The sequence below is a fragment of the Phalangium opilio genome, unplaced genomic scaffold, assembly GCF_054372755.1.
Source record: "Phalangium opilio isolate 3A_F unplaced genomic scaffold, DU_Popi_V2 ptg000042l_1, whole genome shotgun sequence".
In the NCBI taxonomy this organism is placed as follows: domain Eukaryota; kingdom Metazoa; phylum Arthropoda; class Arachnida; order Opiliones; family Phalangiidae; genus Phalangium; species Phalangium opilio.
In genome coordinates this window covers 4,177,444-4,195,164 of record NW_028324166.1, presented here as the reverse complement: position 1 = coordinate 4,195,164, position 17,721 = coordinate 4,177,444, and the positions used below count along the sequence as shown (strand labels likewise).

The 17,721-nt window shown below is 35.4% G+C and overlaps 2 protein-coding genes across 4 annotated transcripts in view; one reads left to right on the top strand and one right to left on the bottom strand.

Annotated features, from left to right (window-relative positions):
* Positions 1 to 222: 222 nt before the first annotated feature.
* LOC149678505 (protein O-mannosyl-transferase Tmtc3-like) overlaps positions 223 to 17,721 on the top strand; it is a 28,018-nt gene continuing 10,519 nt past the window's right edge. For 2 of the 3 annotated variants that reach the window (XM_089836440.1, XM_089836439.1), the window contains exon 1: positions 17,264 to 17,667. The gene's annotated coding sequence lies outside the window, so the exon portion shown is untranslated. Of the gene's footprint in view, positions 431 to 17,263; positions 17,668 to 17,721 lie in introns of those variants that run through there. The other variant, XM_089836441.1, reaches the window with a different exon arrangement.
* LOC149678506 (uncharacterized) lies at positions 7,552 to 8,770 on the bottom strand. The gene is made up of 2 exons (XM_089836438.1): positions 7,881 to 8,770; positions 7,552 to 7,816 (listed from the first exon to the last, which is right to left on the bottom strand). Exons 1-2 carry the CDS (start codon positions 8,505 to 8,507, stop codon positions 7,616 to 7,618), a joined length of 828 nt encoding a protein of 275 aa, XP_089692564.1. The 5' UTR covers positions 8,508 to 8,770; the 3' UTR covers positions 7,552 to 7,615.

The window sequence follows — 17,721 nt, the reverse complement described above, 5'->3', positions numbered from 1 at the left end:
ATTTCTTCGAAGAATAACTTCTTAAATTTTTCATTTAGTGACATACGACCATTTGTCCTTAAGTTCGTGTGTCCTCATAACATTGATAGTTTTCTTTCATCGCGCTCTTGGAGCTGTCTCTTTTCTGCCACTAGGGAACTGTAGCGTAACACCAGTGTTACACCAGTACTACTCGCACCATTACCCTCGTACACTCTTCATTCCTCTCTTTTCCAGAGTAGACAGTCTGCTACCAAACCTTATCTCCTGTGAGTCCTTTTCTACTTCTCTCCGCTCTCGCCATTCACAACATGGACATTCACGAACGCGGTTTGGTCAGAATTCCTTTCCGCTGTCTGTAAAATGCCTTTGAAACGCGAGAGTTTATGGAGCGTACTTTGGACTTCTAAAAATGAATCCGTTACAAAATATTTGAAATGCAAACTTTAAGGTAGGGTTTTCAGTATTATTTTGCTTTAAAAATAAATTATTCACCAATTTCAATAACAATTTGTGCTTTAAAAAACCGAATAGAATAACTTCCTTTGACATTACCAGCTTTAATTTAATTTTACTTGTAAGGGAAAGTTTTTATAATATCTTGAAGTAATTTCACATATCTATACAAACGGGTGTTAAGTCATATCTACAAGAGCCTACCGGCCCGGGCCTGTAGAATACGATGAACTCGCAAGTCCTAATTAAATATGCGTGTCAGGTCTTTTTGAAAAATGGCAACTTATCATTATAAGTGTGCATGCATGGTGTAAATAAAGCCGCGTTTACAAGAGACACTTTGGAACCGTTTTCAACCGTTTTGGAAAGGCCTTACACTTTTTAAAAAAACAATATTTGCATTTTCTCGTGAAAGATCTCTGGTTTTATCAACTTAAAATTCTTTTTTGTACATTCCAAAACGGTTTAAAACGGTTTCAAAGTGTCTCGTGTAAACGCGACTTAAGTATTTCAGTTATGATAATTTATATGCAAATGTTGCATTATTTGTTGTTCTATTGCGATAACGAGTTTTCTGCCCCGAGTTTTGACATAAGGTTTTAAGAAAAGTGAAATCACTTCAAAATCATGTCGGGTGCCAATCAGATTGAATACTATTGTAATTTGCAAACACGTGCTCTAATCGCTCGAGAACTGAAATGCGATAACTCATGATTAAAACAAGTTGGGAAAACCAAAATATTACCTCTCCGAGTCGGGGAAAAGACTAGTATAAGACTCAATATCGAAATACTAGAGCAACATTTTCTCGCTTTGTTTTGTCTAACGAGGCTTAAGCCATTGAATAGTTTTCTCTACATTGTCAAAATATATAATCATCCGCTAATCCTAGGTTTCATATCATTCTACAGGGCCGGTAGGCTCTTGTAGATATGACTTGATACTCTTTTGTAACGTTAAAGCAAAATTCACATGCTTTTACCAATTTTCCTATGGAGATTAACATGGGGTTTTTCGTGATATTTAACCACCTCTAACTGAAAAACTAGAGCGAAGTTACTTTTCGGAATACTCTTAATTTAACAATTAAGTATTCAGGGTGTGCGATCGGCTAGTCTAATCAGAAAAAGTTAAGTCTAAGTATGTTAATTTTAGTTAATTACGGAAGTATTGCTCTTGAGTTAAACGTCAGGTTAACCTGTTAGCGCGCTGATACCCATTTCTTCAATTTCCAACCAGATTGAGAACAAGGGAGGGCCTAGCTTTGTGCCTGATAACAAGTAAAGTTGACATTTTCAGTTTGCTTCATTCTGTGGAAGTTGAACCTATAGCGCGAGCAGCCTGCGTCCGCGAGTCGCGTGATCCAGTAGGCTATGATCTTAAGAACTTGTTTTTGAGCAGTCGACGCCAGGGCCGGAAATAAGAAAAAATTCTTATAGGACATACGTCCAGTGACCCCCTGTTTGACTTGAAAATTTATAGGACATTGTCCACTGGAGTGTGAAAAATAGTGTCGAATCTCCATAATCAAGCTATCAAAACTTCTGAAAATTTATTGGTCAAACTGTCCAGTGACCCCCTTATTTTTTAAAAAAATTATGGGACATTTTAAAATTTTATTGGACAATGTCCAGTGTCCTGTGCTTATTTCCGGCCCTGGTCGACGCTTGTTTAGTATTTTCCGAGCTTGAACAACTTTATTTGGATTTTCTAACTAACTATAACACCCTTAGAAACAAATACTTTGTTATCAGGTCGAATTTTCGTCTAAAAAAGTAATTCAGTTAAATAATTACAGTTAATAGAGGTTTTTATATCGTTTGAAATACGTTTTTCGACGTTCTTTACGGCCAAGGCTTAGTAAGTCTCTGTAAAGAGCAGGGCCGGAAATAAGCATAGGACACTGGACATTGTCCAATAAAATTTTAAAATGTCCCATAATTTTTTTAAAAACTAAGGGGGTCACTGGACATTTTGACCTATAAATTTTCCGAAGTTTTGATACCTTGACTATGGAGAAGCGACACCATTTTTGAACACTCCAGTGTGCAATGTCCTATAAATTTTCCAGTCAAACAGGGGGTCACTGGACACATGTCCTATAACAATTATTTCTTATTTCCGGCCCTGGTAAAGAGTAGTCTTTATAGTGTCAACTGTCATTTCTCTTTAAAGATTATTAAAAAAGCTAATTTCCAGCTCCAAAGTTTTTGGAATTCTGTTGTCTGTAGTCTGCTTCGTATCCTGCTAGAAACATATCCTAGATTTTACCGGATTTACTGGGCCCTTCCAATTTGAAGTAAAAATGTTATATCTATTCAATTTCTTAACGTGTTGATACTTGAAATAGAGTGTTTTCACCTTGTGAAAAGTTAGAAAACCTCAAAATACTACTGGAAGTGGAATGATGACAAAAAGTTTATTGTGTTTTCGCTAGGTAAGTTAAACGAGTGGTGTTTACGTTAGCTCAGTTAATTCAACCTTCCCATATGAGGTATACAGGGTTTCATTATTTGTTAATCTCACTAAAATTCTACTAATTTGAAGGTGTGTGATATAATTCCTGAAACTCAACCAACGCATCATCATTCGTTAAAACAGTTTTTAATCCTAATGCTGTTACCAGAAATACATGAACCGAAATTATCGGAGACATATTCCTCTAACGCTAGAGGCAAGTTCTCTCTGTTTCCCCTCCTTAGGCGCCGTATTTTATAGCCCCCTGTTAGAAATACAATCATCTCTGATTCAAGAGGGAGCTTTGAATACGCTACCTAGCGATTGCTACAAGAAGCTTTGTTTATACACAGACTAAAAATATACTGTGGGAAAGTGTCTCTTTTAGTCTTTGTAATAATGGCAGTCTGCTCTTCTTGTAGGGATTAGCCAGAAGTGAAAATTTAATCAAGTGCCATATTTTTTAATCAAAATGTCGGGTAAAGAGGTTTATACGCAGTGTAATTTGTTTTTAATGAACAAACCAAAAGTTAAGCGTAAGTCCGTGGTTTGCAACTTAATTAAAACGCAAGAAAACCCACAAAAATTTGAACTTTCCTCTAAGCCTTTGATCAAAACTGTTAATGTAGCAACGCAGTACTTTTCATTGCCCTTAAATATTATAAACAAGGCAAAAACAATAGACAAATCTACTAATACCCCTGCTAATAGCAAAGCTAATAATGATCAGAAACGCGAGAAAATAAGTGTTTCAACAAAAACTGCTTCTACTCAAACATTGATTTTAAGCTGGCCACTTTTATTTGAGCAAGTGGCTAAAACCGTTGATCTTTATTTTTCATCAGAATTGTATTATCAGGTATGTATTTTCTATTTTATTTTATTCTTTGACTGATCAATTGAGTAATTTTGTTACCAATTATTGTTAGATGAAGGAAGGCTACAACAGCTCATCAATTATGCAAATAACTACTAAACGCAGTATCAGTCTTTTATCTGGAGAATTCGGCGAGGAACCTATCACTCTACTTCTTTGGGGTGATGGGCAGTGTGTTCTTAATATAATTTTTAAACGCCCATTTAAGTTTAATATTGTCTCGGATGGAAATGTAAATTTTGACACTTTAATTTATACAAGTCATCACTGGTCAAATGGGTCATGTGTTCTGTACCGGAATTAATGCCGCCATGGTTGAAAATGCAATTTGCACATTACCAAAGAGCTTAATTACTATTGATTATCCATTTACTCGTTACCAATCCACAAAATGCGATGTCTATTTTGAGTTATTGATAGATGAACAACCTTTTAGAAAAAGGAAAAAGATTCAATGTAAACATTGCTGGTATGTAGGAAATTGCATAGCCAAGAATAAAAAGCGTAAAGCTATGGAATCACCAAACCGAAGGTGCAAACGACAAAGGCTCTCAAGCAACTTTCCTATCTCTAAACTAACACCAAAAAGCAAGAGTGTGCGGTTATCCCGTATACGGAACAATCGTTCCTTTTTAAAACAAACTGTAACAAAGCTAAAAGAACAATTGAATCTTAGAGAAATCACTTTAAATTGTGAGAGCTCGCAAGAAATGTCGAATATAGTTCAAACTATAAATGAAAAATTCAGCTCAACCCTTGATGAAACTCTGAACCAGTCTACTGGCAAAACTCGGGATATTCTAAAGGCATCATGGGAAAAGGATTCAATTCAAAAACATTTAAAAGACCAAAGAGATTTTTTTTCGCAACAAGAAAAATCCATGAACTCTCCTCACGTCCGGAAGTGGAATGCTATAACTCTAAGGATTGCGTTAGTGGTTTCCAGTCGAAGCCCAGCAGCTTATGAAGCTTTAAGAAGCTTCAAAATTTTAAATCTTCCGAGTATGTCCACTTTGAGAGAAAATACCAGAAAACTTAACCACAAACCTGGGGTTAATGAAGAATATCTTTTAGAAGAACAAATTAAATATGAAAAATTTAAAGCTGGAAAGTTAGCTAAGGGTGAAAATGTCCCAACTGGAGTCGGAATTCTTATATTCGATGAAGTGAAAGTAATTGACAAGATAATGTGGAATAGCAAAACCCACGAGTTTGTTGGATTTGCTATGGATCAAAATGACTGGCCAGAATTAACAGATATATATAAGGATTCAACACCACAAGCACCTTCTCCCACTCATTATATCCTACAATATTTATGGAGAGATTTAACTTCCGGGATGGATATTATTGGGCCGTATTTTACTTCCTCCGGTACTTTTCAATGCAAAAAATTAGCTACAACTTTGTACCAGACTCTCGAGGCTTTTGAATTGTATTGTTTTAAATGCATTGGAATAGTTTGTGATGGTGCGGCAGGAAATCTTGCTCTCCTGAAAATTACAATGAGAGTGAATGGTGCTTTCGGGTTTAAAACTAATAGTGACCAATCGTACGACTTTTCCATCGATCCAAGTTTTCAAAACCCTTTTTCTGAAACACCAAGGTTAATACACTGGATAATTTGTCCATCCCATGAATTAAAAAATTTAGTTGGGCAACTCTACGCATCTAGGGCAGATGGACCAAAAGATGTTTTGAGACATGGGGTGTCCTTTGGCTGGAAAGATGTTGAAGATGTTTATAAAAGAGATGAGGATAGAACCAAAAATGGACAAATGACAGTAGCTAGGCATTTGTTAAAAAGTTACATAGAACGAGATGCTTGGACTCGCCTAAATGTAGCACCAAGTAAAGTCCTCCAACAAGAAGAAGTATTGAGTGAACTGTATGGATTTGCCCATGGAGAAACTAGCACCGAAGAGAAGAGAAATAGTGCTAAAGAAACATACAGTTACTTAAAGGCGTGTAATCAACTGTTTGAAAATGGTACACTGAGAGCCAAAAGGGTAGAGGATCTGACTTCTAAAGTACTGCAGTCCATGGAAAAAGGCTATCTTTTTTTTGAAGACTGGTTAAAAGAAATTTTAGACAATGATCCGGATATAAATTTGAATAAGTCTCAACAGACTGTATTCATATCCTGGCAAACTTGGGACTTATTACGAGTTATGTTCTACGGATTTAAGGGTTTAGCCACAGAATTTTTTAACCTATGCCCAGGTTACTTCTTATCGTTTATAAGAATCACTGGTAGCGCAATTGAAAGTTTGTTCTCTCAAATTAAATACGCGGCTGGTGGGAAAATTACAAGCGCATCTTATGTTAGCGGAAGAAGAGCCGTAACAATTAGAAGGAATGTGCAAGGAAAGAATAGTTCAAACAAATATCATCGTGATCAATTGCTACTAATTAATGAAGTTGATTTAACATCTAATGAAAAACTGGACTAACTAGATATATAGAAATATTTGCCTAAAATACTTTTTAAATTTAAGTCTCTGGATTATTTCTAACCATTCAATTTAATTATGAATTTTGATATTTTTCCTTATTGAAGTGTATTTTAATAAAATTATAAATGTAATGAAATTTGCAAATTTTTTCATAAAATTTGTACTAGTTTTATTTAAAATTTTAAATCCAAAACTGAATAGTTAATCGTAAACAAAATTTACGTCAATTTTTTTTTCTTATTTCTACTAGACCTTTTCTCTACTTTAATATCACAAGAAGATTCAAATTCATTAATCAACCTTCTGTTTACTTGACTAGTCTCACTTAACTTTCCAGACCTTCTAATTTTCTTATTGGTAGAAATCTCTATAAAGGCTACATCGGAAGTGCTGGCTACATGCTTAGTTGGACTAATATCACAATTTGAGGAACTTTTATTTTTGCAACGTTGAAAATTTTGAGAATTTTTCGGATTCGGTTTAAAGGACCACCGACAACAGAATCAAAATTTTCGTGTTTTCTGTACAGGGTGATAGATTTTATATCAAATATTATCACTCTTAAAGGATTTAATTATTAAAAATTTATTTAAAATGTTATTACAAAAAGTTAAAATTGTATAGGATAGCCGCTCAGATTTTAAAGATTCTAGGTTTAACCCCCGTGCAGCGCCTCTCTAGGGAATTTAGTGTAACTATCGACGCCAGCTGATCGTAACTTCCGCTCATTTCTAGGAGGTAGACCGTAGCTCCCGCGAGTGCGCGTCGGCCCGTCGGGTCTAGCGACTCTAGCCAAGGCTTACAGGATTTGTCAAGGGAAATTTTTCGGATTATGTTAGTTTTTTCTGTTAAACAACTTGAACATCCAAGAATCGCGCATCGTCTATTGTAAGGCATCGCAAAATAAATCTCGATCAAATGGTAATTAACTAGCGATAACGGATAATTGAAAAAATTAGCCGAGGCCTAATACCACAAGACCGCCGCCATAGAATGATAGAAATTAGATCAGTCAGCGGAAAACCGGGAATGAAACTCGACGCGAAAGAGATGGCGCTACACGTAGGTTCTTTCTGGCGGTCTAACTAAACTTTTTGTTGGGGGGTTGAAACTGTATCTTTCGTTGTTAATTACCCAATTAAAATTTTATCGTATTCTGATGAAAATTGGAGATTAACCATTTTTTGGTGTCCTCTAAATATTTTCATGGTTTTTAAACAAATTTTTTCTGGTGACTGTTCTCCTTTAACAGTTGAAGTTGAGATCCTGTTTTTCCCTTGTTTTTTCACTATATTCTTTGATAGAATAGTTTTCTCACTTTTTATTTTACTCTTTCTTTTTCGTTTTTCTTTTCCCGTTTTCTTCTCCTTTACACTATATAGTTGGTCTCTCAAGGTATGGCCCCCTTCCCTCGCTTTAGGTTACTTGAGATAAATTCCTGAATTCTTGCGTGAATCATCTTTCTTGTCCATTCTGTGTAGAAATTGTCAATACCTTGTTTATCCCAATCAACACATTTAGGCAAAGCTTCGCGAAATAGTGTTTTGGCGTTATCACTTTTAAGCATCTCAAAGCTCTCTTCAGCACAATTCTAAAACAATTGTATTTCAATTAGATTACTTAATCAGAAAAAATTACAAAAATAGCAACGTTACCTTAATCATACTTGATCCATATTTCATTAAGGAATTTTTGTTGGCAAATTCACAAACCTTTGAGTTTACCAAACGAATGAATGGAAGTAATGGTTTCTTTGGAAAGACCAATTTGCCATTGTCTCTAATTTTTAAATCAATTGGTAACTCTTCCTTTTCATTATCGGTCATTTTAATAAATGATGCACACTTTAGTAGGTTGTGGTCAAATAGCCGCTTGGATAATGAATTTTTCAATTGCATTGAAGTTAAACAAGTTCGCTTAATAATTTCCCCGAGACAACCACCCCCAAGCCTATAAAGGGCAGAATCTGGTTCAGCAACTAGATTTATGAAGTAGTTCTGATCATCATCTTTTGGTTCAACAATCACATCTGCTTTGAGTTTGTTAGGAAATTTTTCGGCAATTTTACAAAATGTAAGCGTTTCAGATGTTAGAATATTAATAAGCATAGCTTCATCGTGACCAGAAGTTTCCAACATATCAAGTCTTACATTTCTTGCGTCATTGAAGTAATTGACTGTCAATTCTGCCATTGCTTTGTTACTTTTAATTTTTGAATTATCACATTTAGCATTCATTTGTGTTCCATCACTTGGGTCTTCATTTTTCTTTGGTCTTCTCATTTTTCCAGGCAGCCGCGTAGTTGGCCTAAATTTCTCACACAGACTGTTTTAAATTTGAAGAAGTTTTTCTAAGTATTTAATTATCCTATCCTCTGCTAATAATCCAAAAAAAACCTCTTTTTTTTGAGAAATAAATGGTCTTGAAAGGTTTTTTAAGTTAGTTACTAATTCTTCCACGTTTAACATAATTGCAAACTAACCACCAACCAACCAGTGCACCACTAACCACTAGGCCTAGGTTTGCAGACGACGTCACGACGATTTTAAAGGACCACCGACAACAGAATCAAAATTTTCGTGTTTTCTGTACAGGGTGATAGATTTTATATCAAATATTATCACTCTTAAAGGATTTAATTATTAAAAATTTATTTAAAATGTTATTACAAAAAGTTAAAATTGTATAGGATAGCCGCTCAGATTTTAAAGATTCTAGGTTTAACCCCCGTGCAGCGCCTCTCTAGGGAATTTAGTGTAACTATCGACGCCAGCTGATCGTAACTTCCGCTCATTTCTAGGAGGTAGACCGTAGCTCCCGCGAGTGCGCGTCGGCCCGTCGGGTCTAGCGACTCTAGCCAAGGCTTACAGGATTTGTCAAGGGAAATTTTTCGGATTATGTTAGTTTTTTCTGTTAAACAACTTGAACATCCAAGAATCGCGCATCGTCTATTGTAAGGCATCGCAAAATAAATCTCGATCAAATGGTAATTAACTAGCGATAACGGATAATTGAAAAAATTAGCCGAGGCCTAATACCACAAGACCGCCGCCATAGAATGATAGAAATTAGATCAGTCAGCGGAAAACCGGGAATGAAACTCGACGCGAAAGAGATGGCGCTACACGTAGGTTCTTTCTGGCGGTCTAACTAAACTTTTTGTTGGGGGGTTGAAACTGTATCTTTCGTTGTTAATTACCCAATTAAAATTTTATCGTATTCTGATGAAAATTGGAGATTAACCATTTTTTGGTGTCCTCTAAATATTTTCATGGTTTTTAAACAAATTTTTTCTGGTGACTGTTCTCCTTTAAAGAAAGAAGAAAAATTGTTTGGCTGTCACCATGGCAACGAAATTACCCACGATTCCAAAAATATTTTTCTCGCTGCCGCGGGAGGGTAAAATTTACTAAGCTTCCTTCTAGACTCCCTCCCCATTCACTCGGAGACATTGCCTGTGGCGAAAAAAAGCCTCGTAGATAATTTCGGTTCATGTATTTCTGCTGTTACGTAATCATTTTTTAAACTATTTGTTACCAACAGTGGATTGTTTAATCCATAAATAGAAGTAACAGTGGTGCTGGTTAATCCAGGAGGACAGTGTCGTTATGTAATTTTATTAGTGAAATAATTTTTATGTTTATATCAGCGGAGATTTTTCCAACGTACCCACGTGGGAGTCAAAGAAATACGCTGTTCGCCAATCGGTTACACGCTATTTCCACAGTCCACATTGCCGTTTGTTTATTTGTCTAAATTGTTATGAATTATTTACGCATTTGATGTAATTACTGACATAAAAGCCAAACTATAGAATAGCATCATTCATTAATTATTTCATAGATGTTCTTTCCGTTACCGCAAATTTAGCAAGGGTATGATAAAAATTGAACGCAATGTGTTGGAATAATCAAAAACTCCTCTAAACATTACAATAAAGGTCAATTATTTATTCAAACTCTTTTTATAACCTAAATGAACACTGTCGAAACACAATCCAGCTTTAATTTAAACTTAATTAAGTATAATTAAAGTGAAATTAAACCAAAAATATACATTTTTCTGGATAAAAACTGAAATAACTTTTAAATAAACTATTTAAATAAGATTAAAACGACCCAAGCCGTTGGTAAAGCCAAATGTTTAATGTTTTCTATTTCACGCTCAAATTAATTTAAATTTTAATTAAAGTACTTTAATAGGCGTGAAATCCAAAAGTTTAGGGTAAAATAGATAAAGTTCGGCAAGAATCAAAAACCACACCTAACATTTCAGCCTGTTAAGAGTTAACTACCGCCTTAAGACTGAAGTGACAGATATTATACAAAAATGTCTTGGTTTGAACCAAGGCCGAAAAACAAACGATATGAGTGAGGTTTATCAATTGACTGAAGTTTCAGATATTGCAATTTTTCTTTAATTATTATTATTATTAATTTAATCCTTAATCACAATTTATTTCTATCAACTGATTTTACTGTTAATCGATTTATTCCCTCTAAATTTATTCAAAAAATTGCATATCTACGCTTTTTCAAGAACAATTCCATTTTCCGAAAACATTTTACCATGAAATTATTTTGAAGGGATTTCGTATCGGTGTTCACTAACATGTAAGCACCTCGACGGACATAGTTTTAAATGTTAGTGGCTTGACAATTAATCTTCAAGTTTGCACCACTATCTTTTCAACGGTTACAATTTGCTGAGAAGACGGATATTCGATAAAAGAATTTGTTTTGCACGGACTAATTAATAAAATAATGCCGTTTACTTAAGACATAGGAACAACGTTTGTCCCTTGTGGTTTCTTTTAGTAGGTAGCGCTTCTTTCATGGACTGGAAATATATTATATAGGCATAACCAAGGTTAGGGTAAAGATTCTATAAAAAGGAAAACGTCTCAGTACCAATGATATTTATATTCTTTTCCTTCGGAATTAATACATAAACAACTCCATTCTAAACGAGTTATGCGAAGCCCGCCCCTTCCAAAATTTTCTTAGTATATAAAATTTTGAAATTATCAGTGCTTGCAGTGTATGGGTCATCAGAGCCGTCTCAAAACACGCGGTCAGATCCAAATCTTTCCACATTGTAAACGGTACGTGACTCTCTGGACTTTCCTGCCAACCTTGATAATCTATGACTACAAATTGTTTGCTCTTTTTAGGGAGTCAGCAGAATATTTCAAATATTCATTATTGATCCCTCAATACGTATTCCCTTCAAAATAATTAATTTCATGATATAATATTTTCGGAAAATGGAATTGTTCTTGAAAAAGCGTAGATATGCAATTTTTTGAATAAATTTAGAGGGAATAAATCGATTAACAGTAAAATCAGTTGATAGAAATAAATTGTGATTAAGGATTAAATTAATAATAATAATAATTAAAGAAAAATTGCAATATCTGAAACTTCAGTCAATTGATAAACCTCACTCATATCGTTTGTTTTTCGGCCTTGGTTCAAACCAAGACATTTTTGTATAATTATTTACAGAGAGTATATAAGTTCTATGTTAAATTTTATTCTCTGATGCACACCACTAACCCGATAACGATTAGCCCTTTCACTGATCTAATTGCTACCATGATGCTTTCTTCTATTATAAAATCTAAATCTGATTATTTAAACGTGTATTTAACTTTCGGCTCACTCTGAACCGTTAATGTCCCTTCACTACAGACACGATAATCAAAACCCAAAGTTTACTCCACCTCAGGTCTCAATTATTTACTCTTTGGTTCACTAAGCCTATTGCGGATCAAACTTGATTTACCCGACATAATCAAGGCCTTAGCTTTCTTCTTGAAATAACTAAACCAAGGATTATTCTATATACAGATGTAGTATAGCTTAAGTAATATGTAAACAGCCATTTCAAATAATAATATTAAAAAACATCCTTGGAATATCAAAATGAAACAGAGCTTTAAAGCTACAAAAGTACTAAATGCATCGTAATTAAGAAAAAGATTTCCACATATTCACTTTATATTATGGAAAAAGTGAAAATTAAGGTTCTGTAGGATTTCTTAACACATCAAAACAAAGCGAACTGCTAACTCGGAGCACTAGTGTGACAACGGACAGACACACACAGACAAAAAAATAGACTGCTTTTTAACTCTTTCCGTATTAATTTTGAATTGAGAAAAGAGATTATCTTAAATATTAAAATAAATATAATTAGTATTTAATATTTTCTTCGTTAGTTGTTCGCCTTATTGAGCGTTACATCGTTTTAAAAAAGAATAATTAAACAACCTTGAGAGACTTGACTAATATTGACGTTTGAATTGAAGGATATGACTGTTGTTTCGCCTTACTGAAATAGGTAGTATATAAAGGATTCGAATCGCAGCTGTAGATAAGAACATCGCAATTGCTTGAACCTTGGAGGAAGACCCCTCCATTGGAAGGCTAGACGTTTCTCGTAACCCTAGCCGATCGCCGCGTATGTCTTAACCTTAAGGATGATGGTGGTGTTAGAAGCCAGGTGTACAGACTGGTGTCCATGTGGGATGGACAAAAACAAAGACCAGAAGATGGTGGTGTTAGAAGCCAGGTGTACAGACTGGTGTCCATGTGGAATGGACAAAGACGAGAAGGTGGTGGTGTTAGAAGCCAGGTGTACAGACTGGTGTCCATGTGGAATGGACAAAGACGAGAAGGTGGTGGTGTTTAGAAGCCATTAAGTACAGACTGGTGTCCATGTGGAATGGGCACCAGTAAGTACAGACTGGTGTCCATGTGGAATGGGCGAAAGACTAGAAGATGGTGGTGTTTAGAAGCTAGTAAGTTCAGACTGGTGTCCATGTGGTGTGGACAAATGAACAGAGTTGTTAGACAGGCAATGGAGTAATAGCCTGTAAGTGGAATACAATTTCCGGGACTGTAAATGCGGTCTGGAAATTGAATACACGTTTGCTCCGATTTGCAAACTGCGAACGCGGTCACGTGGGTGTAACAACGGACAGACAGACAGACACACAGACACACAGACACGTCGAAATTAGAACCTCTCCGTGACATACGTCACTCGGAGAGGTAAAAAATCACCTGACCCCTGTGATCCCTAAGTGAAAAATCAATAGTTTTAGTTGCACCACGAGAAAAGCGTCTGAACCTCGTGTAAGCGATAAAATAGTAGAAAGTCGAAACATGTAAAAAAAAGTAAATTAATAGGCCAAGCTAGATAAAGATTAACTCATAAAAAATAAATTAGCTTACTAAATAGAGGTTTCCAGTATCGTGAAAATAGTAAGATAAGTTAGTACGGTTTTAGAGTTCTCACGAAGAGTTCGGTTGTAACGCTTGTATGAACAATCACGATTTTAACTTTTAATCCTGACTTAGTCTTAATGACAATAAAAGTATTTTAAGTTAACCAACGACTCATTATGATTATAGTACTAACTAACACGAGTGTCCAGTCAAAAGGGACCACACAATAACGCGGCGATTTACACTCCATTGTCCAAATCTTATATACGTGTGAAGAGGATATGCATTAGTAAACCTAGAAAATCAGGATATTTAATGGAGACCCCGTGGTCTAAAACCAGAATTTTATAAGAGTTGCCAAATTTACAGACGCAGAAACGTACGAAATTTAGTATTTCTCTAAGGAATGTGAGTAATATTCTCTAACCACATAAGGACAATAGATTCTATAATCTAAAAGTTTTCCTTATAGCTCCCCAAAATTAGATTAAATGGTACTTTTCATCTAAAACAATTCTGTTGTAGATCTAAATCCCATCAAGAAGTGATATCTAGTTTATTAGGGAGAAGGTATAAATTCACCACATTCCCAGCTTTATCTCCAGTCCTAACGTAGGTCCGGAGTTAATCCCTGCCTCTAAATTACAACCAGCATCTCATTGGTTCGTCAGCGCGACGTGAATGAGTACGAAAATTACGTATTTTCCGACTGAGGAGAGGCGAAATAGCGCGCCCTCCTTTACCTCCCCCCTTGCATTTTGAAAGAGGGACTGGGACTATGGCGCGCGAATACTTAGGCATCTTATACCTTCTCCCTAATAAACTAGATATCACTTCTTGTCCCACCAATTAGTCTGAAATATATAAGTTACCCTTTTATTCAAAAATATTGCAAATTTTGATACGAGCGAGTTTTTTTTTAAATGCCCATAAGTTTTTTCGAAACAAATCCGGAACTACCGATTGAAGACCCCACCCCAAACAGCGTCTGTTTAAGCTTATATTGAAATATGCAAATTTTATTATTTGCTTAACAAAACGTGCTCTAAGAGGAAATTTCCCTGCCTATTCGGCTTTACTCTTAGAATGCTCCGTAATAATTCACCACGTAAATCAGTTTTCGAGACCTTCTAAGATTGCGCAACTTTGGTCTCTTCAGTTGTGTGATTGACACCCTGTTCGTTCGGGGAAGGGATTTCTCGTTTGGACACAAAACAACATTGATTCTGATCCCAAGGGGGATATGGTCCCTATCTACTTCCAAATCAAATCTCTTGACAAATCTTGTTTCGATGCCATAGACCTTTTCGATTTCAGGATTAAGCCTAACTTTGCCTTGCCTTTCGAAGGATATCAGTTATGGAAAAGTAGATTACGTGCTTAGGTTGTAGTGTTAGCACTTGTGGATTGATGCTACGATTAGCTAAATATTTGTATTAAGTTCATCTGATTATAGTGGTTAGTTAAATCGAAGCACCTTCTAATGATCACCACTACATACCACTTTGTAGTGCTTGGTTTGATCAATTTTAGATAAACGCTGTGATCAAATACTACTCTATCGAATGGTTGATGATCAAAATGTCTCATTTGATCAAAATTAAAATGAAGCAAACATTTGAATTTCACTAATCTCAAGAAATGAACAAAAATTTATTTGTGTCAAAAAGAATTGATACCAATATTTTTTTCTTATATTATAACATGATTTTTCTGACCACTATAATGTTAATAATGACTAAAAATTAAAGATACAGAAGTGTTCTTATATAAATACTTAGTGCAAGTGCAAAAAGAAAAATAGATAAATTTTATAATTCGAAAACTATTACATTAATAATAATGATAACTAATTATATAGTAAATTTTAATTCGAACCTGAAAAATTAAATACAGAATGGTGAAGGAATCAGAGCAGGATATTTAAACAAATATTAGGTAATATAAACTGCCTCGATTTCAACTAAAAGCGGTACTTCCTTTGAAGACAGGATAGGTTTTCCTATTCTTTCGTAGAAGATGAAACGAAATGGCCTATTGGAGGAGATGAAGTCGGGTCTCAGTCCTCTCTGTCACTGGCGGCAAAATAAATTAGTATTGGGTGCTCTCAGGGGACAAAGAGCGCGACCTGTCATCCACATTTACTATTTTTTTCGAAATGGACATGGCCTAAGCCTAGTGGTTCTGAAGCAACCAGGCGGAAAACCGTGAAAGATACATTCGTTACTGTTTATATTTCAGCTACAAATTGATGTTGACGTTTCAATTTTTGGAAGAACTGTACGATAAATTTAAAGGCCCATTCATACTAACCTGAAATCTATTGTCAACGGCGGTCAACGGCGGAGATTATTAGACTATTAAAATGGTTTCCGTTTAGTGTTTCTTTTATTCGTACCAAGTAAGCATCGTTTTTCAGAGGCATTGTTCAGAATTTCCACTCTAGTGCTATTACACTTAGAACTAATTTTATATTACCAGCTTAGGTACATTTCTTCCTTTAAAAGTACACTGATGCTAGAAAAGACTGGTTATCGTTCTTAGATTGGAGGCTATTGAAATTGTCGAAACAAGATGGGCAGGCTGATGGTTGTACTCTCCATGCGTGGCAATTTCCCTGTTTTAGGGGACAATGTTTTAGATCCCATGTTCTTTGACAATTTTCTTTCAGTCTGACCCAAAGAACACGCCTTTTAATTTATGACATACGTAACTTATCAGAAACGCCATAGACACCATTTTAGGGTAATCAGAGTAGGAAAAAAGGTGATGTAAGGAATGATTCGGCAAATCAGCCCCAACAAAGTACGAAATTCAGTTTTTTAGCATCGAAATCGAATAAAAGCAGATTCGAAATTGATAAGACTTCATCGGAGCTAGCAAAAATATTGGGAACAGAGAGACAGACAAGAAACCCATCCAGAGTCATTGTTTCGTCTCAACTAAACGCTTGTTTTTATTATTGATCTTTCTTTAGTATGTTTATAATAGATCTGTCAATCGATCTGACACTAGCACACAATGCAAATAATCATTATAATTTTTTATGTTGATACTTTAAAATTGGTTCGAAGTGAAATGCATTTTAAAATACGTCTCTGTACACTGTAATGTGCATGCTCAGAGGTTGCAGTTTTCCAGTAGTGTATACTGCCGAATATAGACATAGATTATGCATTATGACATACGTTCGCTCTTATAGAGAGTGAGAGACTCTGATGGAAAAGTTATGTTGACGTTCCTAGAAGTGGTGTATCGTTCTGCGGGATGTCCAAGAGGGACTAAGCAGTTATCCGTAAATCCCATACTAAACCTATAGTATACCCAAGCCCGGCATTCGACGCGCGGTCGATACGTTTTTCAAAGTGAGTGAGAACCAATACTCTGCATTCAACCTCCCACGGTGCAATATACAGAGCGTGCGAACATGGGGCGAATAAAAGATGCATTTCATGGTTTGGACTTGAAACCATCGTTTAGTTTACAAAGAGGGATGAAAAAGCGGCGGAAGGAAAGAAAGGGAAACGAGATTTATGGACCCGATGGGATTACACCAGATAGAGTCTGTCGCTCTCGGAGACCAAAATAAGCTCAGGATATCTCAGACCTGATGCATGGGGGAAAATAATAAAACAACTCCGAGGAAAAACTTCCAAGAGATATATTTAATTTATAAAAAGAGAAACCTTGCATTCAGTGAGCTATGTTCTTTTATTCTAGGAATTGTTTCGAGAAGTTTTGTATTTTACAGTTTGTTTCTTGTATCTTTAGAGTTTGTTGCTTTGTATCTTGAATGTTAATTCTAGGTACAGTAGTACAACAATAGTTTATTTTCATGAATATATATTGTGTTTCTGATAAGTCTGTTAGAAATTAAGCGGCTTTTTCTTAGGATCAAGCTGAGTAAGTGTGTCAAATAACATGGGATCTACAAATTTTAATTATGGAAATAAGGGCTCCCAAATATTGGTCTCTTAAAGTAGGAAATTTCCGTACTTTAACAGCGTACCCACATTTGTACCCATTTAATTGAACACTTTCACCAGATAAAGGATTCAGAATGTTCTTAGATTGAAGATTATTTAAAACTGGGATGTCTTAGACCACAAGTGTGACAATTACCAACCATGACAAAACTAAATGTTGTATAGACCCTATCTTGAGACTCACTTTGACTATAGGAACGCACCCTTTAATTTATCATACAGTAAGCGCAAGTGAAAATGTTCCTTAAGGAAACCTCTTAGAGTCTTAGTTTCAT

Coding starts and splice junctions, on each gene's coding strand:
- LOC149678506 (XM_089836438.1), bottom strand. CDS start 8,507: ATGAGAAGACCAAAGAAAAATGAAGACCCAAGTGATGGAACACAAATG. Junction 7,817..7,880: donor ATGGATCAAGTATGATTAAG/GTAACGTTGCTA, acceptor CAATTGTTTTAG/AATTGTGCTGAAGAGAGCTT.